At 42.1% G+C, this 22,487-nt stretch overlaps 2 protein-coding genes across 6 annotated transcripts in view; one reads left to right on the top strand and one right to left on the bottom strand.

Annotated features, from left to right (window-relative positions):
* Positions 1-450: 450 nt before the first annotated feature.
* elavl3 (ELAV like neuron-specific RNA binding protein 3) lies at positions 451-14,635 on the bottom strand. 3 transcript variants are annotated; one of them, XM_061223840.1, is made up of 7 exons: positions 14,260-14,635; positions 8,641-8,854; positions 8,417-8,520; positions 7,638-7,791; positions 7,043-7,271; positions 6,278-6,316; positions 451-5,472 (listed from the first exon to the last, which is right to left on the bottom strand). In XM_061223840.1, the coding sequence occupies exons 1-7, from the start codon at positions 14,266-14,268 to the stop codon at positions 5,145-5,147; spliced, it is 1,077 nt and encodes a 358-aa protein (XP_061079824.1). In that variant the 5' UTR covers positions 14,269-14,635; the 3' UTR covers positions 451-5,144. The 3 variants fall into 3 exon arrangements, with proteins under 3 accessions (XP_061079824.1, XP_061079823.1, XP_061079822.1); XM_061223839.1 differs by having other exon boundaries at positions 7,043-7,268; positions 8,641-8,857; XM_061223838.1 differs by having other exon boundaries at positions 8,641-8,857.
* Positions 14,636-19,684: 5,049 nt separating this feature from the next.
* Positions 19,685-22,487, top strand: part of LOC133114002 (dedicator of cytokinesis protein 7-like) — a 50,227-nt gene continuing 47,424 nt past the window's right edge. For all 3 annotated transcript variants that reach the window (XM_061223198.1, XM_061223199.1, XM_061223200.1), the window contains exons 1-2: positions 19,685-19,773; positions 20,013-20,205. In XM_061223198.1, the coding sequence (XP_061079182.1) occupies positions 20,156-20,205 (50 nt within the window). In that variant the 5' untranslated portion in view covers positions 19,685-19,773; positions 20,013-20,155. The remainder of the gene's footprint in view (positions 19,774-20,012; positions 20,206-22,487) is intronic.

The following is a 22,487-nucleotide window of genomic DNA, read 5'->3' on the forward strand; positions in this document are numbered from 1 at the left end:
AATGTTCAGCCCCCATCTGAGTGATGCATGGCTGCCATTTTGCACCCAGAACGCTCACCACACTCCAGGTGGAGAGGGAGAGAACGGTGTATTGCCAATTGAGTCGAGATGATTTTGGTGGTAGAATGAAAGGCCCAGTTTGGGAATTTAGCCAGGACACTGGGGAACCCCGTACTCTATGCGAAGCATGTCATGGGATCTTTAATGACCACAGTGGTTACTGAAGACAACGATAGTATTTGCATACAAATACGGGCTGGCTGTTGAGCTCCCTTATGTACCTCTTTAGAATAGCTGGGCTGCACTGCATCAGGTGTCTATTTTATCCAGTCTCAGTAGTGCTGAAGCTGAACAATGCAGCTGGGGTTGTGGGAAATCAGTGGGGTGGGCAGTAGTGTCATTTGGTCATGTGATGATGCCTTAATGTAAGCACTGAGGATCACTTGGCCATTCAGATCTGTAACTTTTATTTCAATTTTTTCTGGCATGAAAAGTACAAATAATTAAACAATCTCATGAAAAAGTCTTCAAGTGTCTTCACCTGAAACCCCAGTATTAAAGATCCTTCAACGGAAAAGAGAGAACCGAAGCAAATCTTTTCTGTTACGTTATTGTCACTTGATCATGTTTGGAAGTTGGAGAAACATTTAGCTTTGTTCGCTTTCATCTTCAGATATCAACTTCGTCTGGACTGTTACCATTTGAGCGTTATTTGCTTTGTTTTGCTGACCAATGTCAATGTTAAAAGAAGAGAAAAGTAACTGGGTCTCTTCCCCCGAATAAAGAAGAAAGGTGTTAAAACGGAAAAGAAGCTGCAGGTAGCACTGACCTTATTGGTTCCTTCCTGCCACTTGCCCTGTTCCTTCCTTATCTGTGCCCACGCCATCTCTGTTGCCAAATTATCTCTGCCCCCTCATATCCCGCCATGGGAATTTACCCCATTATTCCCAATCCTCATTATTCCTGTACCGCATTATTCCTATCTCTTGTTATCCCAGGCCCCTTGTTATAGCCATCTCTCATTATGTCCTGTTCTCTCCCATGTCCGACTGTGGGCAGCGTAGCACAGCACAGTGAAGCTGGGCGCGTGGCAGGAAGGAGCGTGCTTCACAGGCTGACCTGCAGGGGGAGCCCCTGGCCCCTACACTGGGCTTCTGAAAGTGCTTTGGGAAACGAAATAAAATCTTTTCATACAGCATGAAAGATGAAAAAAATCAAAAGGCTTTGATTTCACAAGACAAACCAAAAACTGGTAATAAGGTCCAAACCTCCAGAAAACAGAATCCGGTGTTTACACACTTCTCTGTTCTTTAATTCAGTCCACCCTGCTAGTGGAGGATCTAACTCATACATTTTTAAAAACTTTGTGTCCCCTCTGAAGAAAACATCACTGTAACCACAGTTTGGCAAAATTAAAGTCAGTTAAACTTGCAAATATAATGAAATAATTAATAAATATACACAAAACATACTTTTATACGAGGCAATAATAAATAGTTTTTAAGTTAACAATAAGTTAAAACTACAAGCTTAAAGTCGCCCAAATGATACAAGTTTGGTGGCGCTATCTTGTATTTTTGTTGCATTAAAAGCTACCACAGACTTACAAACACAATCCAACACATTTGAATTGAAATAAAAAATTACTAATTCTAAAGTCTGCAAACACTAAAACCGGCTAGTAATTATATTTTAAATAATGAAACAAAAGTCATTGAAAACTGGTACCCAATAAATAGCAATGCAATAAAGTACTGGACTTACTAACGAGTGACACATAATGCTAAAAAAAAACAAACAAACAAAAAAAACATATGAATCTGTTATGGAAAGAACCCCAATAACTTAAAGGAAAATGATTTTATTCTGAAACGGTCATGGGCAGAAACTGAATATTTAGGTTGTCCCTTCCAGCCTTTTGCTGTTGTTTCCTTTAAGTTTCAAGTTTTGTTTGTTTTTTTGTAAAAATTTCAGCCGTGTGTGATCAGAACACAATCATTGGAACTGATTCAGTGGACAGAAGTCTGTATTAACACTTTTTAAAAAGTAGTTTAACAAGTATTATTTTTCCACTTTTTATCTTATCTGCTTTGTTTACATTTGATACTTTCACTTTTCTGCAATTTCAGCATGACCCTTAATTTGTTTTTTAAAAAATATATATTTATATTTTATGCTCTCAATCTATAAAAGAAGCACATAACACTCGCTGTTCCGTATGAAAAGCGTCGTAACGGTTTCTACCATCGCCGTGCGCGCGAGCGAGCGCGCGCTGCAGTACGCTAGCCTCTTCAGTGTCCTTGAGGCGCAGCAGTATTTACTGAGGATGCGGCCTGCTGAGGCCATGCTTTAACAAGCTCCTTTCTCCTGCTCGTCACGGTGAAGCCAACAACACCCGAAAGTGTGTGTGTAGTTGTGAAGGATATTAGTACATTATGTGTGCCTGGGAGACGGAGAGTGTACGAGAGTGTTTGTGTGAGTCTGTATTCATGAGCAAGAAATGTGTGTAATCATGGCCTCGGAGTCCCAATTCTTGTGTTTGTTTGCAGTATTTGCAGGAGAAAGAAAAAAAAAAGATCAAACTCCTGTATAATAAGTGAACATAAATTGAGGCTTCTCTCAGGGCTCTAGATGGCTCTGATCTTCCTTGATGAATTATCACTGACAGTTATATTTGGTTAGATCAACACTGTTCTACAGAAACCCAGTTGTTTCGAAACCCCTTGGTGGTTGGCATGTCTTAAAATTGAGACGGTCTTTAGATTTGACTAAAACATTTAAAAAATGGAATCTTTGAAATTATTGAAGGCTTGATGTTTTCTCCCAGTGTAAAGGGGTGAAGCTGTTGATTTAGAAATGTTTAAAACAAAGGGTTTATTTTCGTCTTGGTCGCAAAGTTACTAATGTTTTTTTCTCAAGAACCATGAAAGCATATGGTGTGAACCAAACAATGCTTGAAATAATGGCTGATAAAATTTTTTGCTGAGGGTGAGTATTGCTCTGCAGTTTTTGTCAGGGATTGTCAGATATTATGAAAATCAATTTTTTTGATTAGTCAGTTCTCAGCATTTTTTTTGACCTGTGAGTTTCACTTCCCAAATCGGTCTGTCCCCTACCTTTCCATCATTAAAAAACATCCACTGGAAAATATTTTTCAGCTAAAAATTTGTAAAAATCCAAGGTCTTTTCATTTCGTTTTTTATAAAAATAGATGTATTTTGTACTTCCTGACCCTCTCATCGCTCCTCTCCTGATCATCGTCCTCTTTGGTGAACTCATCTTTTATAAAAGGTAAATACAACTGGCAACCTTTTTTTTCATTTACTTTTTACATTTCAAATTTAGAGTGGTAATATATGATTTCATTTATTATATTACATTTCATTCAATGTCTGTTTTAGTCTGATTTGGCATGAAGGGAGGGTGGAAGGCTAAAACCTAGAAGGCTGTGTGCGGAAAGTGTGGGTTTAAAGTGTACAGTGGATATCAGAGTATATAGGGTGGATGTAGACAGAGGGGATGTGGGTGTATAGGGTGGATGTAGACAGAGGGGATGTGGGTGTATAGGGTGGATGTAGACAGAGGGGATGTGGGTGTATAGGGTGGATGTAGACAGAGGGGATGTGGGTGTATAGGGTGGATGTAGACAGAGGGGATGTGGGTGTATAGGGTGGATGTAGACAGAGGGGATGTGGGTGTATAGGGTGGATGTAGACAGAGGGGATGTGGGTGTATAGGGTGGATGTAGACAGAGGGGATGTGGGTGTATAGGGTGGATGTTGACAGAGGGGATGTGGGTGTATAGGGTGGATGTTGACAGAGGGGATGTGGGTGTATAGGGTGGATGTAGACAGAGGGGATGTGGGTGTACATGGCGTAGACGTTGTTAGAATGGGTGGAGAAGTGCGTCAACATAGGGTGAATGCAGATAGAGTGGATGGTGTTACGGTGTGGGGGGTAGTTTACTTCTCAAACTGTTATTATCCTGTTCACCATCATAACATTTTGGGATTTGTGAATTCAAAATCACATATTTTAAGAATAGTTTCAATCATGACACTATGAGTCTAATTACAACCTGATCTAAAAACTTAAAATAGTCTAATCATGGATTCTCCATAACTGTGAGGTTTTGGCCAAACTGCAGTATATTTTAGGGTAATTGCTATGTTCTGCTGTGTATTTGCGGGTGAATACTGCATTCTGGTGTAATCACCGTATTTGAGGGCAATTGGTGTGTTCTGGTGTAATCTCAGGATATTTTAGGTAAATCCTGTGTCCGGGTGTAATTTTTTCTGTTTTCTACCGGATTACACATTCAGGCTGTAACCATGGGAACAGTGTTACATACCTTATTGTAGGTACATCATGTTCTCGATTCTAAGTGTAAAAAGCTCATCGGAAAATTAACGCGAGAATCTTGTGAGCCAAATCAGCTTTCATTTTCTTGATAGCATCCTCAATAGAGGATATATGTATGAAAAGAGCTAGAGGTTGTCTGTATAAGCATGAGGCGCGTGTGTGTGCAAGCGGTGTTGGTGTGGCATTTGTTAAATCTGACACAGATTAGTCCAGGCTGCTCTTTAGGCTGTGTAATAAACTGCTCACCGACTAATAACCTTCTTGTATATCCAGCCGATATGTCTATATCCCAAAAACCATTGATTGGAAGTGTCCTAAAGTAATCTGGGGAACAGGAGGTGGTATATGTTGGGTCAGTATGTATGTATATTCGCTTTGTTCAGTAGTGTCCAGCTTCTGAATTTTTGCAGATAGTTCAGCCACCTTCATACCTTTCCCCTCCCTGCACACCTCCTTATGCTGACTACGCTTTGAAAATTTGATACGAACATAAAGAAGGTGTTGTGTAAAGAGAAAAATAAAGAAAAAAAAACTCTACCTTCCAGTTTGTGAGTATATGTGTGTGCGTGTGCATTTGTGTGTATAAGTATACGCGCGCGTGTGTGTGTACGTGTGCGCGGTTGTACGCTTGTGCACACGTGTGTGTGTCTGTGTGTCTCCCTGTGTATGTGAGAGAGAGAGAGAGACTCCTCAGTCTCGTAGGGTGAATGTACAGGAAGCTGGGCAGCTGTCCCGCAGGTTTAAGGAGTTGTGGCGATGAATCCCCCTCTGTGCTCCGCTGCTCAGGCCTTGTGCTGCTTGCTGGTCTTGAAAGACACCTGCAGCACGCGGTCGCCCAGGCGGTAGCCGTTCAGGCTGGCGATGGCCATGGCTGCCTCGTCGTAGTTGGTCATGGTGACGAAGCCGAAGCCCTTGCACTTGTTGGTGGTGAAGTCGCGGATCACCTTGACGTTGGTGACGGCTCCAAAGGGCCCGAACAGCTGCCACAGCACGCTCTCGTCTGCCTCAGGGGACAGGTTGTACACGAAGATGCACCAGCCGGCCCCCGAGGGGCCCGAGAGGCTGACGCCTGCCAGGCTGCTCATGCTGTCGATGGTGATGGGGGAGAACCTGGGGAGCAGAGGGGACTTCAGTGTGCAGTACAATGTGTGTGTGTGTGTGTGTGTGTGTGTGTGTGGGAGAGAGAGTGTGTGTGTGCGTGTGTGTGGGAGAGAGAGAGAGAGTGTGTGTGTGTGTGTGTGTGTGTGGGAGAGAGAGAGAGTGTGTGTGTGTGGGAGAGAGAGTCTGTGTGTGTGTGTGTGTGTGTGTGTGTGTGTGTGTGTGTGGGAGAGAGAGTCTGTGTGCGTGTGGGTGTGTGTGTGTGTGTGTGGGAGAGAGAGTGTGTGTGTGTGTGTGGGAGAGAGAAAGTGTGTGTGTGTGTTTAGGAGAGAGAGTCTGTGTGTGTGTGTGTTTGTGTGTGGGAGAGAGAATCTGTGTGTGTGTGTGTGTGTGTGTGTGGGAGAGAGAGTGTGTGTGTGTAAGAGAAAGAGTGTTTGTGTGTGATTGTGTGTGATTGTGTCTATGTGTGTGTGTGTGGGGGTGTGTGAGGATTTGTCTGTGTATATGGTGGTGCATGTATATATCTACAACAAACACTGTAACTGTACATACACACCAAGTCTTATTCCACTGCAGTCACAAGCTTGTGCAGAAACTAAAATTGTTACTAAGTCCGAATGTTTAAAGGACGTAAATAGACAGGTGTTAAACCTTTGACCATGCTGTTGGAACTGAGCAATGATAATCAAAAGTATTAGTTCGACAAGTAGTGTAAGACAAGCGCATTATCTGAAACAACAACACTTTCCAACAAAGAATTTCCAGGGGGGGGGGATTCAAGACATTTTTGGTTGGCGACGGATGTGTCAGGATTTACCTCTTCACTCCGTAGCTGGCGTTTAGTAAATTGTCGAGTCTGCAATTTAAGAGGGAGAACGGGGGGCATTAGTGATTGACATGCAGCTAATTTGCCATCTCTGCTCTGTGCATGCGTATTATCTGTGAGTGAGTGTGTGTGTGTGTGTGTGTGTGTGTGAATATAATCTGTGACTGAAATCAATTTGTTCTCAGTTTTATTTGAATTAATTTAGTCTTTCATTTTCTTCCATGATTTGTAGGTTCAACGGAGGAATGTCTGATTGAAATGAGAATCTGAGAGGGACCAGGGGCTGCTATGGCAACAGTACCTGAAGCCCTGTTAGGCAGGGTGTAGGCTGTTTGTGTAGATGTAGGTGTAATGGAGGGTTAATCAGAGAGGATGGAGCTGTAGGTGGTAGTACCTAATGAATTTAAAAGCCTTAATGAAATCCTAAGTCTCCTTTTACTAAGCCTTTTCTCATTACTTTCATCTTTTATACATGCAATCAATCTGGTTGCCCTTTTCTGAACCTTTTCCAGTATATATATTCCATATATTTTCATAGTGCGGTCCCCAGAACTGCACACAGTACTCTAATTGTGGTCTAACAAGGTTATTGTAAGGTGAGTATAACTTCCTTAGATTTATACTCAATACACTATTATATTATATATATTCTAGCATCCTGTTGGCCTTACTGCTCCCGCACATTGACTAGAACCTGAAAGTCTTGATGTTTTATGGCGGCTTTATGATTGAGGGCAGAGCTGTAGGTGGCGGTACCTGAAGCGCTGTGTCTGGTGGTGCAGGGGCCCGGTGTAGCGGCGGGCTGCTGTCTGGTACAGCTGGGTGAGCAGGGCCTGGCCCGTCTTCTGGCTGGGGTTGTTGGCGAATTTGACGGTGATGGGCTCGGCAGCGCCTAAGGGCTTCTGCCCGTTCAGGCCTTTGATGGCCTCCTCCGCCTCGTTCCGTTTATCAAACCGGATGAAGCCCACGCCTCGCGATATGCCTGCTCCGGGGCACAAAGCAAGGCGATTTTAGCACCTGAGGCTGCTAAAGCCTGATGTGCCTTCTAGCCACAACCCTCTTGATTAACCATGTACTAAGCCCCATAGCACAAAAGATCTGTGACACTATTGAACATTAAACCCCCCTTAGACAGCCTGTTATAAATTTGCTATAGAGCCTGCTACCATATGCCTAATACTGTTACCACTCACATATACAGTAAAGACCAGTACTGGTTATACAGTAAAGAACTGGCAACCCTGCTGCCAGTATTTTACTGTAAAATGTACAGTTTATTTGACTATGTGGCGCACTGTAACTTGCCCTCCTAATATGGGGTTGGTGGTGAATCTCGGGGAAGAGGCTGTACCTGTGACCTGATCCACTAGGATACGGGAGGTGATGATGCGGCCATACTGAGAGAACAGCTGCTCCATCTCCTTCTGGCTCATAGCCTTTGGCAGACCACTGACGTACAGGTTAGCATCGCGGATGGAGGCCGAGCTAGGCCGGGCGTAGGACACCTGCAGCATACGTCAATCTGAGATCATACGCGGTATGACCTTGCATACGTTCGCACACATGCATACACATACGTCAATACCAAATCTAGCACTTTATTAGAGATTCATTTGACTTTTTAGACTTATTAAGTCTTCTGCTGCTGTAGCCTATCCACTTAGAGGTTTGACTCATTGTGTATTCAGAGATGCTCTCCTGCATACCACTGTTGTAATGTCTGGTTATTTGCATTACTGTCACCTTCCTGTCAGCTTTGACCAGTCTATCCATTCACCTCTGACGTCTCTCATTAACAAGGCGTTTCTGTCTGCAGAACTGCTGCTCACTGGATTTCTTTTGTTTTTTTTTGCACCATTCTTTGCAACTCTAGGGACTAGTGTGCATGAAAATCCCAGGAGATCAGCAGTTTCTGAGAAACCACCCTGTCTGCCACCAACAATCATTCCACGGTCCAAAAGTCACTTAGATCACATTTTTAATGGTTAACTGAAGCTCCTGACCCATATCTACATGATTGTATGCATTGCGCTGCTGCCACACAGTTGGCTGATTAGATAATCACATGAATAAGTAGGTGTAATAAAGTAAAAATATTCCGGATAAAGTGTTCCTAATAATCTTACTCACCTTGATAGTTTTGGTTTGCAGTTTCAGTCCGTTTAGGGTGTTGATGGCTTTGTCAGCGTCGTTGGGATCCACGTAGTTTACAAAGCCATAGCCGAGGCTCTGACCTGCAGTGCGAGATGCAATAACTGACTCTCCTGACCTGCAACTCATCTGTTCATGGACATAATAGGAATAGGCTAAAGATGCTGAGCACATGCAGAGTATGGTGTGATGTGTTTGTGTACCTGTGATCTTGTCTCTGACCAGTTTGCAGGACTCTATGTCCCCGATGCTGCTGAACAGGCTCTTGAACTCCTCCTGGGTCATGCTCTGGGGCAGGTAGTTGACGATCAGGTTGGTCTTGCTGTCATCTGCAGAGCCACTGCCCATGACTGGCCCGTTGGAGAGACAGTTAGCAGCGGGACCATTAGACCCCTGAGTCTCCATGGTGCTGATTATCTGCTGGAGAGAGCAGGAGAACTATCAGACACACTGCTACAGCTACAGGAGTGAGGAGTGAGGAAAACCAGCTAGGCTATACTAATAGAAGCTTTTACCCTACAACCTTACAGCTTCTCTTGAGCAACGCCAACACAATCTCCAAACGGAATAAAAAGAAAATAACCACACGTAGTGCAGTCACCCCTGCATAAGTAGCATCCTCTGTACAATTAAGCAATAAAGTATTTTATAAATAACAAAATACCGGTTCCTTGATTTAGTCGCTCTACTTCCTGTGAATTTCAGTAAGCTCTGAACCTTGGCAATGCACAGTCATTTCAGGCAGTAGTACCATAGCGTTGTGGTAAGACATATCTATCAAAAGTAGACGGGCTTCATAATCATTTTGCAGCAGCATCGCAGGCTGGAATCTTGAAAGATATTTAAATCAACTGTGGCGCCATGGCCAACAGTAAGATCTGAAGAGATCTGCAGTCACTCTCTCTTTGCTGACAGGGAACAGCATGCCAGGGACATGGCAGCTTAGACACTGGTCATTCTGAGGGCATGTTGTGGAAGTTTAACACTTTTGCAGGGAATCTGCTGGGGGTTTTGGGCCCCATGGAAAGATCTCACATTGGGCCCCACCACGCCAGGCTGCCCCATCCCTGCACAATTACAGCACACATTGTTTGAGGGCCCCTGTCAGTCAGGGCCCTTGGAATCATCCTGAAGTAATTGCCATACACCGCCTTCACCGTGGGTCCACCTTTGACGAGTTGACCTGATTGGTTAGGAAATATTAGCTATGTCCTGACAGTGGGTTGGTTTATCCCTCTGAACCACACTGCTTTGTGGTATAAGCCTGGAATGTGACGTATTGATGACGCACATCCACCCCAGAAGCAATGCCACAAACTGTCCAGAAGAGACCTACCACAATGTGCATTGTTAAAGGTTTTGTCTTCCTCAAGGTCAACTTATTTTTCCCAACACAATGACAGCAACAAAAATGACTCTTTCAAAGATTTCCCTATCATAGAAATGATCCATTACATTTCTACTTGTCTACACTCCACTAAACACCTGTTCCAAATAATTATTTATTTTATTAATAAAAATAAAATGGAAATGAGAAAAAACATGGGTTCCTATCAGTAAATATAACAGGTACTTTATGCTTAATCCACTGGGCCAAGAAAATATACAGAATATTCTCTTTGATAGATCACCTTATTGTCTTCCAAATATATTTTGGAACGTATTCCCAGGAAGCTAGTCCAGGAACAGCTACATTTAGTCAACATGCTGACCATCTTTTCTAGCAGACATTTGGCTGAGTCAGAGTAACCCTAATAACTCCCAGAGTCCTAGTTAAATCACACAAAAAGACAATGCAGAGTGCAAGCGCAGTTAGTCTGTGCAAAGATAAAAAAAGAAGTGAAAGAAGTTGCATCACTCAACAATATCATCTTTCTGTCAGACAGCCCATTTTACCAACTCTTGGATGCATAAGTCTAACCCAATCTACTGCCTTACAGAGGGAATGAAGCTTTCTGCTTGGTAATTATTTTCTCAAAACAAGTACAAATTCAAAAATCACACTGACAAATCATAGTCTACCACAAGTCAATATTAATGCTTTATTGATAGATTTGTGTGAATACGGCTTAATAAAACGGATACACATCTCGACAGCCCAAAGCACTCAATGAATTAGCGTGCCATTGCAAACAATTAGTGACAATGAAATGACTGATTATGATGACTCAAGTACTGCAGTGGGATGGCGGTTAATGGCTGTTCTACTGCAGGTCTGATGAGGAGTCTGTGCCGCCATCAGGCTGCAGAAGAACCAAACTGCACCCCATGAAACCCTGCCGGTCCCCGAAACCGCAGGGGCCTATCTGTGACAAAGAATGTGGATGGCAGTAAAAAATGTTGTCACTAGATTCTGAAAAATCTGATTGAATTTATTAGACAATTTAAAATGCATATAATACTGCACCGCCATCGATGCATACATTTAAAATCATCAAGTATAAAAAAACATAGCTTATTTCCATTGTGGTCCTACGACAAATGTACTTATTCTGATCGATGTATGTGAAAATATCCAGAATTTTCAGTAAGTCTGGATATCAGAGTTTAGAGGTCTTAGTGTTATCCTAATGTTATCCTAATTTTGGAATGCCCAATCATATTAGATTTGCAGGTCTATTCCAGTGATGCAATATCCACTTTTAATTTGGTAGAACAAGACTAACATGCATCTCCACCAAAGTGTGATTACAAGCAGCTGGTCATATTCAATTTGCAGTCCAACTGCTGATCTGCGTAGTCAGTACATGGTGCCAACGTAGTTCACCTGTACATGGTGCCAACAGACTGCAGACACCAACCAGAAGAGTCACTTTTACATGATGAGACAAGTCATACTAACCTGGCTTCAACCATGGGAATATAGCTAACAGGCATAGGAGTTCCTATTAGTCATGAGTTCAAATGCAGTGAGACATAAGAACCCAGGACAGGGAGGTGTGGCACCCACACACAGTTTTTGTACATTTTGGGATGTATATATGTTTGTGTGATTGATTCAAGTTGCACAAAAAGGGCACATAGATCAGTATTAACAATTTGCATAGGGGGAGGTGATATCCATCAAAGTACATTAAGAAATGGTCAGTAAAGCATGGAGATAATATGTGTATTTCACACAGGTTTTCAAGACAGGGTATATATTGTCCGTCATTCTTGTCTTCCAGCATCTAAAGTCATGAAATCAATTGTTAATGTATCAGTAGTTATATTAAGGAAACAAGGAACATGCGCTCTGAACGCATTCATAAATCCACGCGCCCTTCTGCTGAATAAAGGTATTGACTTTGCTGAACAATAGAACCACCCGTTCCTCCATCTCTCGCTCAGAGACAGGCAGCATTATGAATATTAATGAGATCGGTGGCGCTTTGTGTCGAAGCAGGCAAGCTGCAGGGCTTTACCCAAACAATGAACATTACAATGTCCAAGAATGTATTATTTTATTCATCTTATATTATCTTATTAAGTCAGTTAGCATTAAAATACATACGAATAAGTATTATCATTTATTTTTCTAGAGACTAGCCTATATTCATAAAATCCTAACATATTTGTCCCTTACGGAGCTAATGACCTTTAGAGGCGACGGCGAAGCAAAGGTAGTATTTTCGTATTAGGAACTGTTAGTCGGCGAATTCCACAGTTCATGTAAAAAAAATCCCCTAATAATAACGATAAGCCAATTAGACATTGCTTTCATTATACATTTTTTAGAATAATTCATACGATAAACCTCGCTTGTGGCTGTTCACAGCCTATATCAAGCCTACTGTCGTTGTCCTTGGATTGTGTAAGAGCCTGGAGAAGGATATCTGACTCAACGGTTTTATTTGGCACTGCAGCGCGAGGCGTGCCTGCGGAGGACTGCGGAACACGCGTGCGTGATGCTGCTACGGCCTGCTGATTCTGCTCGACTTCAGGGAGGATGTTGACACAACGTAAACACATATGGGTGGGTTATTTGAGCTAATTATCTTATCTGTTGTATTTTAGTGTTCTGGGGTGCGGCGGCGGTAGAACCATAGCACAACCAGTTCACCCCATCCCAACCACACCAGGTAATCAAGAGATCCGTACGGTGGGGCCATATATATCGATATAACCTGATGTAGCGAGGGAAGTTCAATTCGTTTACACAAATATTATCTTCCTGATACTTTTTTCTAAATGTAGAAACCTCTTTCTATGCATCATCAGTCCCAGCAAACTACGTGGGTTATGCATAATATGTATATGCTACTACCTTTCATCCCATGTAACCATTTGGACTACAGTCCCCAGATAATTAATTCGTTTTTAATATTATGGCCGAGTGATGCTGACAGACATGGTGAAAAAAGTGTGGGTCTATACATGAATTACTCTTATCTCCACAAAACTTTTCTCTGTCTTTATAGATGGCATATGGAACCAAAATGAACTCAAATTTAGCCTATGATGATAAAGAACAAAATTAACAACAAAACTATAGGCCCACAGATGTACCGTATTCATGACATTGCTATATATTTTCGTATTGTAGCGTATTTGCAAATAGCCTACACGTGTCTGCCTTCACGTGTCATTGTATTATGGGCTATGGAAAAGTTCATTTAAAAATAATATGTTTATAAAATGTTACACACCTGATACATGTTTGTTATTTATTTTGACTCCCTGTTATTTATTATAGTACATTACCTTTTTATTTCTTTTGTATACGCAAATGTGTCCGTGCATCTAGTTTTTCTAAATCAGCTGAAAATGTTCTGAACAAAGCATCTGAACACTGCGGACACGTTGCTTCCTTTTCTTTTCCAGAGATGTTATAATGAAGGACAAAGTGGGGACACACCCAATCTGTCTCCGACGAGGCCTCGTGGTGCGGCTCACAGCCCGCGTTCCATCCAGAGTTGTTTGAAGGTGCTGGTACTACTGAACTGTGCCCTGCTCCACATTAACGCGCGGGGGCTGGGAAGGTAGGCTACAAAGCGGAGACCCGGCACATCCCTTCCTCATCTCGTGGTCTGTTAAATTACCAGGCCATTTTACAACGAGAGCCCCGAGGAATTTTGACTTGCCTGATTCAGTTCAAGTCAATTGATGCTCTCCCCCCCCCCCCCACTCTCTCTCCTCCCCACTCGAAGAGTGACTCGACCCTTTTCTCTTCCTCTCGATGGGCGCTGTGCCTCCAAGGCATCATGTTTTGTCTCAGAAATCCGTCTCGAACCTCCTTCTGAGGCGCGAGGCGATGAAAAGCAGTCCTCCCCCATCTCTGCTCGACAGCACGCCCCCCCCCCCCCATCCCCCTCCCCCCAGGACGCTACTGCCTTTTCACATTTCAGCACTGCGAGAGGTTTTATTCCAGTGCAGTAACCATTGTAGCACATTCTCAGCAGAAGACTGGGATTAGCGGTACAAAACACGCATTGTACGGACAATGTGCGCAAAGACTAGAATATATCTGCAGAGACTTTCTTTGCAGATATATTCTAGGTCATAATAAAAGCACGGACATTATCGCAAGCAGCTAAGTCGCATCGCATCATCTCAAACAGCACCGCGCTATATATCACATTAGCTACCAATTCCAACTGTTTTTAATATCACGATGACCTCAACCAGAGCAGAAAGAGCAATTTGATTATATATATTATTTGTATGTGTGTATACACAATTGTGCATGTGTAATATCATATGTTTAACACATAATTATATAATAAATATAATGAAGACATAAGACTAGATGCAAGTGCCTGAATTATGGACATCTCTTAGAGCTGCCTAAACATGTACTGTAAGATTCTGTGAAAAGCAAGAGAAAAGAGATGCATACGTACTGTAACCATTCTTAATGGACCAGTATGGTGGGGATTTTGGTCCTTCGATTGGCAGGTCTTCTTTTCTTCTTTCCTTCAGTGATGATTGTTTTTTTGTTTTTTCTTCTTCTTTAGCTTTTTTTAAAAATGGAAAACAAATTTTCAAATAAAAATAAAAAATAAAAAAATAAAAAAATCTGCCTTCTGAAGGGAATGTCAGCCCTGGGATGGTGTGTTTCCTCGGCCGGGGTAAAAAGAGGAGAAGCGTTTTTGTTGAAGGTGACGATGGAGGACAGCTTCCTCGCAGAGCAGCGTGGGCGAACCTTCAGCAGGAAGAATGGTAGTGTTTCCTCAGCAGGGCGTGTCCAGAGGACTCTGGTCCTGGTGCGTGTGTGCGTGCGTGCGTGTGTGTGTGTGTGTGAGTGTGTGTGTGCGCGTGCGGGATCCCCTGCGCCTCTCTCAGCCTCCTTCCTTGTCTGTGCTGCAATGCTCTCCCTTTATGCTTTCTGCAAGGGTCTCCCTCTGATTGGCTAATTGTGCTGGGAGGGAGCAGTGACATGGCAGTGAATTCCTTCCTCACATTGCCTTTAGGAGAGCGCTCTGTGCCACGCATCACAGCCACATTTTACTCTCATCCTCTCTCTCTCTCTCTCTCTCTCTCTCTCATCCTCTCTCTCTCTCTCTCTCTCTCATCCTCTCTCTCTCTCTCTCTCTCATCCTCTCTCTCTCTCTCTCTCTCTCTCGCCCTCTCTCTCACACACATACACAATTCACAAGCGTGTGCACGCTTGCACATGCATACACAGAAATGTACGCACATACAGTACACATAGGCATGTGTATACGCTCACCGATGCAAACAGGGAAATGCACTTACATGCATGCACAAAAACTCATACATTCAAACACATACATGCAAGCACACATAATCACATACTCACAAATATACACTCATTGAGCACTTTTTTAGGTATTTATTAGACTTTTTTTAAAAACTTATTAAGTCTTCTGCTGCTGTAGCCTATCCACTTAGAGGTTTGATGCGTTGTGTTCAGAGATGCTCTTCTGCATAACACTGTTGTAATGTGTGGTTATTTGCATTACTGTCACCTTGCTGTCAGCTTTGACCAGTCTGGCCTCTCTCATGCACAAGGCGTTTCTGCATGCAGAATTGCTGCTCACCGGTTGTTTTTTTGTACCATTCTCTGCAAACTCTAAAGACTGTTGTGCCGTTTCTGAGATACTCAAACCACTCTGTCTGGCACCAACAGTCATTCCACGGTCAAAGTCACATCATCGCAGTGATGAAGATGATGATTGAGTCCCTGCAGTGATGAAGACAACGATTGTGTCACTGCAGTGATGAAGACGATGATTGAGTCACTGCAGTGATGAAGACGATGATTGAGTCCCTGTAGTGATGAAGACAATGATTGTGTCAGTGCGGAGATGAAGACGATGATTGTGTTCAAAAATCTTGGCCATTGCAAGTAGGACTTTTCCAGAGAAAAGGTATTCTTAAAACCATTAATAAGAAGAAACTACTCACTAAGCCTGAAGAGGATTCTCTATGGGTTTTTCAACACACTGACTTTCTCCTGGTCATGCCCACTCTTTAGCATCAGACTGCTGCTTGTGGGGTTGTCTGTTATTGCTGTGCACAAGGACCTCTGAAATCACAAAATGTTTTTTCTGAAAACAGCCTCCTGTTCCATTCAATTCATTTCCAGAATAATTTTGTGCCAAGCACTAAATGAATCAGTGGGCCACTGTTACAGATACGTTTGCTACAGTGAGAGATTGAAGCCTTTGGGGTTTCATAAGTGTGGAAGTGTTACAGAGGAAGTATTTCAACACCATTTAAATAATCATAGGTAAAGCGTATTCATTTTGACAATGACTTTCATTGAAATTATTGGGCTGGTTACCCGAATGTGCTAATGTCTAAATATAATGGCTAAAGTATTGCAGTGATGTGGAACTTGGAGTTCACTTTCTCTTTCATTTCTTGATCTTTCTTCCCTCCCTTTTCCTCTTGTCCTTCATTGGCTGTCATTCCTGGATAGTCATTATCATATAATAGCTACATACTGGACGATATACTCTCCCACTCTTTATGCTTTTCATCCTTTCATCTGCTTTCCCCCCTCTTTTTCCCTGTCTCCTTACTCCTCGGTGCAATTCAAGACCAGGGTTGCTCTCTCGGTGTTAGCTTCGCATGTGCAGTTCTCTCGGGGAACGTAGTTCCCTGTTTTCCTTTGATCTTTTTGAATAAAATCATATTTTTGTCCTTCTCCCTCCTTCTCTACCTTTCCCCATCTCCTGCTCACTCTTCACCCCCCCCCCCCTCCCTTTCTACTCTTTTTCTCTGTCTTACCCTCCCCCTACCATTTTCTCTCTCTCTCTCAGCAGTAGTCTGGTCTATTATTAGAGCAGACAGTCTGGTTGGAAGAGTGCTCTGAGACGGACATGTTTTAATCTTTTTACCTATTGATTCTTTTATCTCTTTTGTGCTTCGGTTTTTTCCTGTGTGTGCATGTCTGTTTTATTCAGGTCCTTTCTGTCAGAGTGCAATTTTGTGCATCTGAGCATGTATGTATATACACAGATGAACATTAGTGTGTATTGTTTGTGTATGCTAAATTGTGTGTACTGTCCTCTCAGGTCCTCTTCGCACCTATACTTGTGTTTTATTTGCACTTCGTTGTACGTCTGGATAAGAGTGTCTGCTAAATTCCATGTAATGTAATGTAATGTAATGTGTGAGTGTGAGCACCTGATATTATTAATTGACATCAAAGAGTGAACAACCAGACCCCCAATCACTAAAAACATGCACATAATAGTATAAAACTTATCAGTTCAAGTGGAGACAACAATATTTCTCTGAAATGAAAATCCTTCATTAGTTACATTTCATTTAATGACCAAGAGGTCTTCAATATCTTGCTATTCAATCATGTTATTAAAATTAAACATACAACATACAAAATTATATATTTTCAAAGAAGTCATGGTTTGAAAGGCACAATTCTTTACTGTGGGGGAATTGAGAACCACTGGTTGTGTTGAAACATAACACACAACATAGCTTATAACCTTACAGCTACAGTACGTATATAGATTTCTCTTTTCCATTTTGGTCTCCCTCCCTCTCATTTCTGGTTCAATAGAAGTTACATAAAAATGTATCCATCCAACCTCTTTTTTCCTCTATTCTTTTCTTGTTTATGAGCTGAAATCAATATTCTAGTTTGGCCAGAAGGTATATTACAATTAAAAATGAATGGCTCATATTGTGGGTATAGGCATGTGTGTGTATCTGTGTGTGTATATGTGTAGGTGTACATGTGTGTATCAACAGTAATCTCCTGCTCAAGCAAAACTTAATGTGCAATAATTCACAAACTAGCTACTGACTACTGCTGCTACTCATCAGCAAGAAGGACATATGACTGCTTTTCAGCTGAATTTGAATGAGTTTCTGCTCTCCATGGCGCTGAATGACCTGTAGTTACTCTCCGTGGTGCTGACCGTGCCATCCGTGGTGCCGTGGTGCATGATGGGACGCACTGTGCTTTCATTTCCTGGAAACCTACTGGGATTCCCTGATGGCCAACCTCTGAGGTCGATTAAGTGCCATCTCTCCCTAATGCTGCAGATAATTATTGTTCTTCGCAGGTTTTCAGTTTCAGTCCATTTAAGGTCTCGAAGGCCTTGTGGGCATTGTTGGGATTCCCGTAGGTTACCACACTGTAACAGAAGCTCTGACCTACGCTACAGCGTGAGATGCTTCAGTTTATTGTCCTGACCTGCAACACATCTGTTCATGGACATAATCGGAACAGCCTGAAGATGTTGAGCACATGTCCAGTACACAGTGTGTGTGTGTATGCAGGTGTGTCTGTTTAGAATGAGATGATCAAGAGCCTGAGATCATTTTTCCATCCACTGGTAAATATTTTTTTAAATATATTTTTTAGGGCTTTTGCAAAGTTACAGCACAAAGAGAGGAAGAATGGGAGTGAGAGAGAGACAATGAGCATGTGGACAATGGTCTACAGACAACACCACCAAGGTCTACAGGCTGCGCCACTACCCACATTTAAATTCAAATTGGTAAATGGTCTACATTTATATAGTGCCTTTATCCAAAGCGCTGTACAGTTAATACTTCTCATTCACCACTCATTGAGTGTTACACACACACACACACTCACACACTCACATCAATTGGCTGCCATGCAAGGCACCGACCAGCTCATCAGGAGAAATTGGGGGGTAGGTGTCTTGCTCAAACACACCCAGGGCGGGATTACACAGGCAACCTTCCAACTGCCAGACAACTGCTCTTACCTCCTGAGTCCCATCACTGCCCCTGTTCTTTTATGTATCATTTTTAAGGTTTCTATAAGAACAGATCGTCCTGGGTCTCACTCTGTTATTTCTATTATAGATGTAAACTCAAATTAGGCCCAACCTGTGGTCCAAAGAAGAACAAAGATGCTCTCGAGGACCTGTGAGTGGCGTTCTCACGCAGATTTATGGTAAACATTTCCCCCCAGTGGTTACAAATGGCATAACAGGTCTGAGCTTCTGAGTCCTGTTCCACTGCTTTGTCATATTTTTGTAGTATCTATTCATTTTCGCTCTTCAATGTGTTGCACGTTGGGGGAATCTTAATTGCTCAATGTGCACCCTTTATACATAAAAACAAAATAAAATCTATATTTCTATTATTATTGCTGCGATCATTATTTTCATTCAGTCATTTAGGTAAGATATATTATGTACAACAACATTAATAACAAAAAAAACATTATTATTATTATTATTATTATTATTATTAATAATAATAATAATAATAAGAAGAAGAAGAAGAAGAAGAAGAAGAATAACAAAAAGAATATTTAAGCGATTTCTGTCCGTTTTGCAGAGAGTCTTATTTTCTTCTAAGACAAAATTAATATTTACCAGAGCTCAAAACTTTTGGGATAAAGGCTCAAATAAGCTACTGCAACTTGCCGCGAACAAGTTTGCTTGATTACGCTCCGTGAATACATAAATTGTGTAAATGCCTAGATAGAAGATGTCAGGCTGAATTATGAAAAGCGTCAGGGATGCGGATAGCGGTCCCCTCCGAGTGCAGGGCAGTTGAACGAATATCTCACCGCTAGGTGTCGTGATTCACAACTTCTTGATGATCGGCATGTAAGGTGTGCAGGCAGCACAGTGCTTACCTAGTGGTTTCACCTTGCAGAAATCCGGTTCCTCCTTTCGACCTCGAAGCAATCTGATTGGATGAAACGCCCACACAACCGTACAGGTGCCACCTGCTGCTTTCGACCTCATTTGTGTCACCCTTTTCACCCCCACCCCATTCGAGTCTGGACGAGCACTTGTTGTGACTTGATCCTCCGAGAACAGTTGATGTTGCTGTTGTGCATAAATGATAAATGTAGATAAACTTCAAGGGGCATTAAACCTTTCCCTTTTATATTACAATAATATTTGAAAGCACAACAAATCTCAATGGTTAGCACAACAATTTAATAATCAGTCGAATCCTCTACAGAAAACGCGCATTATAGATAGATTTCCGTTGATGACAAAATGGAAGATATGAGTTATCTATTTCATACAGCGTCTGATTTTGTTCAACGATCGAAATATCTGTCCTTGAAATATGTTGTGTCTGTGTAACGCATGCCTTGATAAAACCGGTTAAGTGAGAATACTGATTCTTGACATTGAATCTACACGATATTATTCAGCTCCTAACCAGTGGGAGGCAGCACTTTGCATCCTGGCGGCACAAGGAAGCGCAGCCCGGGCAGGACGCTGATGCCCTAACGCAGGAAAACGGGAATATTTCGCAGGAGGACGGCGCGTGAACCGTGAATGGAAACAGTTCGGAATGGCAGCGTCAAATAGTGAAAGGAGGGCGTTCGCCCACAAAATCAATAGGTAAGAAATTGGCCGTGTACTTAGAATTTCAACGGCTACAATCAGTTTATTGCCTTTCTGACATAATGTACTTCGTATAAACTGTAACCAGACCAGTTGAATATTGCTATAGGGAGTTCAGGGAACCAGTCTTTGTTCATCTGGCGCTGGGCACACGTCTGAATTAAGGTTAGCTAACCTTAGCTATCATGCAAATTGTAATCTGATAATATCGTTTCGAATTACTTTTGGTTTAGGCAGCCTCTATTATACACTCTATGCTTAAGTTTCAATTTGTTGGGGGCTGTTTCGTCGTTGTCTTTATAACTGTACCCTGGTTTGGTAACGTTGGCTAGCGCAACTAATGAGCTAACGTTACTGTAAATATGACGCTCTGGCAGATGGCTAGTTTGTAGTGCATTATGAAACTTAGCTGGCTATATATTTTTTAGCGTGCTATCTTTTATTACAGCCCGGTTAGAATACTAAAGTTGAAGGGATTACTCTGATCAGTCACGACTGGAGCCATACCATAACAAACTGTTTTTTTTAGTAGAAGTCGGTTTGCAGAATTGAAAGTTGTGTGCTGTACGGCGAGGCGGAGGTTGTTATGTGTAAATTAGCTTAGCCCTTCCCATTCCCAAAGTTCCCACAAAGTAAGGGGCATGGGTCGCTATCTTCTAACTCTAACTCATCATAATATTACGTTGGTTCAAGTGATTTGAAGTGTTTGTAATTATATTAATAAATTAATAAATAAACATAATGGGAAATGGGCTTTTTCGTTTGTCGCTGCTTTCGAAATAAACAAAAACAAAAGTTCCGTGCGTTTTGGGGAAATGATGCATTTTTACTCATTCCTCTGTGTTCTCTACTTTTGTTTGAGCTTCTCTTATCCTGTGTATTCCGAATTTGTTTTGCTCCTTTTGAACCTGATCGCTGCATTTATTCTACAAGAAACCCGTGAAATCTCTTGAGTTGCACGCAAAGGAGAAAGTCTTGTGTATTTGGTTGTGAACAGGAAAAAAAAATTCTGACATACTCTGTTTATGAATACTTTACTAATGGCTCTAAGGCTAGGCGCGGAGGCCATATTTATGGACGGATTGATGCTGCAAAAAGCAAAACTTGGATTTCCATCATCCCATTTTACGTGACAGTGAATGGACAATACCCCATCTAAAATTTCACTCAGATTTGGGAATGTTGAACTTTTAGAAAACAAGAGCTAGCCACCTTTTTCTCCCTGTCCCTCCCTCCCTCTCCAGGATGCAGGAAAGGGTGGGGGTGTTCCGTGAATTGCTGCTGGAACAGTTGTTTTCTGCTTTCCTGTTTTGGGGGGGTCAGATCCAGTCTGTGACTGTCTGTGACTATCTGGCACTCTGCCCTGTGTCCAGAATCGAACCTTGTTTTCCACAAAGCATCCGCATCTAGGCCTACTTAATTTTAGGTACTGAACATACTCGTACAGAGACCACATATGCATTCAAAGAGACCCCCTTATCCATCATCACACACATTCATAAATGCATGTAGACAAACTGTACTGAGACACACACACACACACACACACACACACACAAACACACACCAACTGAATGATCACACACATATAATGATCAAAAATATATTCAGACATACTGTACACAGACAGACAGATACACAAGTGCGCACACACACAAACAGTACTTAAACATGGCAACACTTGAAACATGTCATATAATTGATTTGGTGTGTGGGTCTTTTGTTTCTAGTGGAAGGTATTCAACAGTACTAGTTCTCTAATTTATAATTTGAGACTGTGCACCACCACTTTCCCAGTTCCTCCTGTATTTCAGTAAAAATACCGATTGAGTGTCATACTGATGTGTGTGTGTGTGTGTGTGTGTGTGTGTGAGAGAGAGAGAGAGAGAGAGAGAGAGAGATAAATAAATATAGGCCCAATAGGATTACTGCCAATGATATTCTGAAATACATCTAATTTAGGAAGTCACAAGAGCACCTTCGGGAAGAAAGCAAATGGGTTAAATAAACCTATGGGGAATGCAGTATGTGACTTGAATGGATTTCTGCATGAAGACATTCCAAAACGGTCACATTACGTGCTCATCCACATAGCTGCCATTTTCTGCATTATACAGTTTCACAGTTTACAATATTCATATACAGTAAGTGGCGTGTGTACTCAAGAAACAAGAGAATGTTCCTTCAGGCTATAGCACCCGTTCCTTGTTCCCGCTTAACATGGTTAGAAATGCACCAGTCAAGTTCCAGTCCTCAGCTCTGAATCACTCCGTCTCAAG

The sequence above is a fragment of the Conger conger genome, chromosome 16, assembly GCF_963514075.1.
Source record: "Conger conger chromosome 16, fConCon1.1, whole genome shotgun sequence".
Classification (NCBI taxonomy): domain Eukaryota; kingdom Metazoa; phylum Chordata; class Actinopteri; order Anguilliformes; family Congridae; genus Conger; species Conger conger.

What these genes read in the sequence shown, in the direction of transcription:
- elavl3 (XM_061223838.1), bottom strand. An exon ending in CCTAGTGGATCAGGTCACAG is followed by an intron (nt 7,272 to 7,637) that starts GTACAGCCTCTT and finishes TGTGCCCCGGAG; the next exon opens with CAGGCATATCGCGAGGCGTG. An exon ending in GCCAGCTACGGAGTGAAGAG is followed by an intron (nt 5,473 to 6,277) that starts GTAAATCCTGAC and finishes TCTGCTCCCCAG; the next exon opens with GTTCTCCCCCATCACCATCG.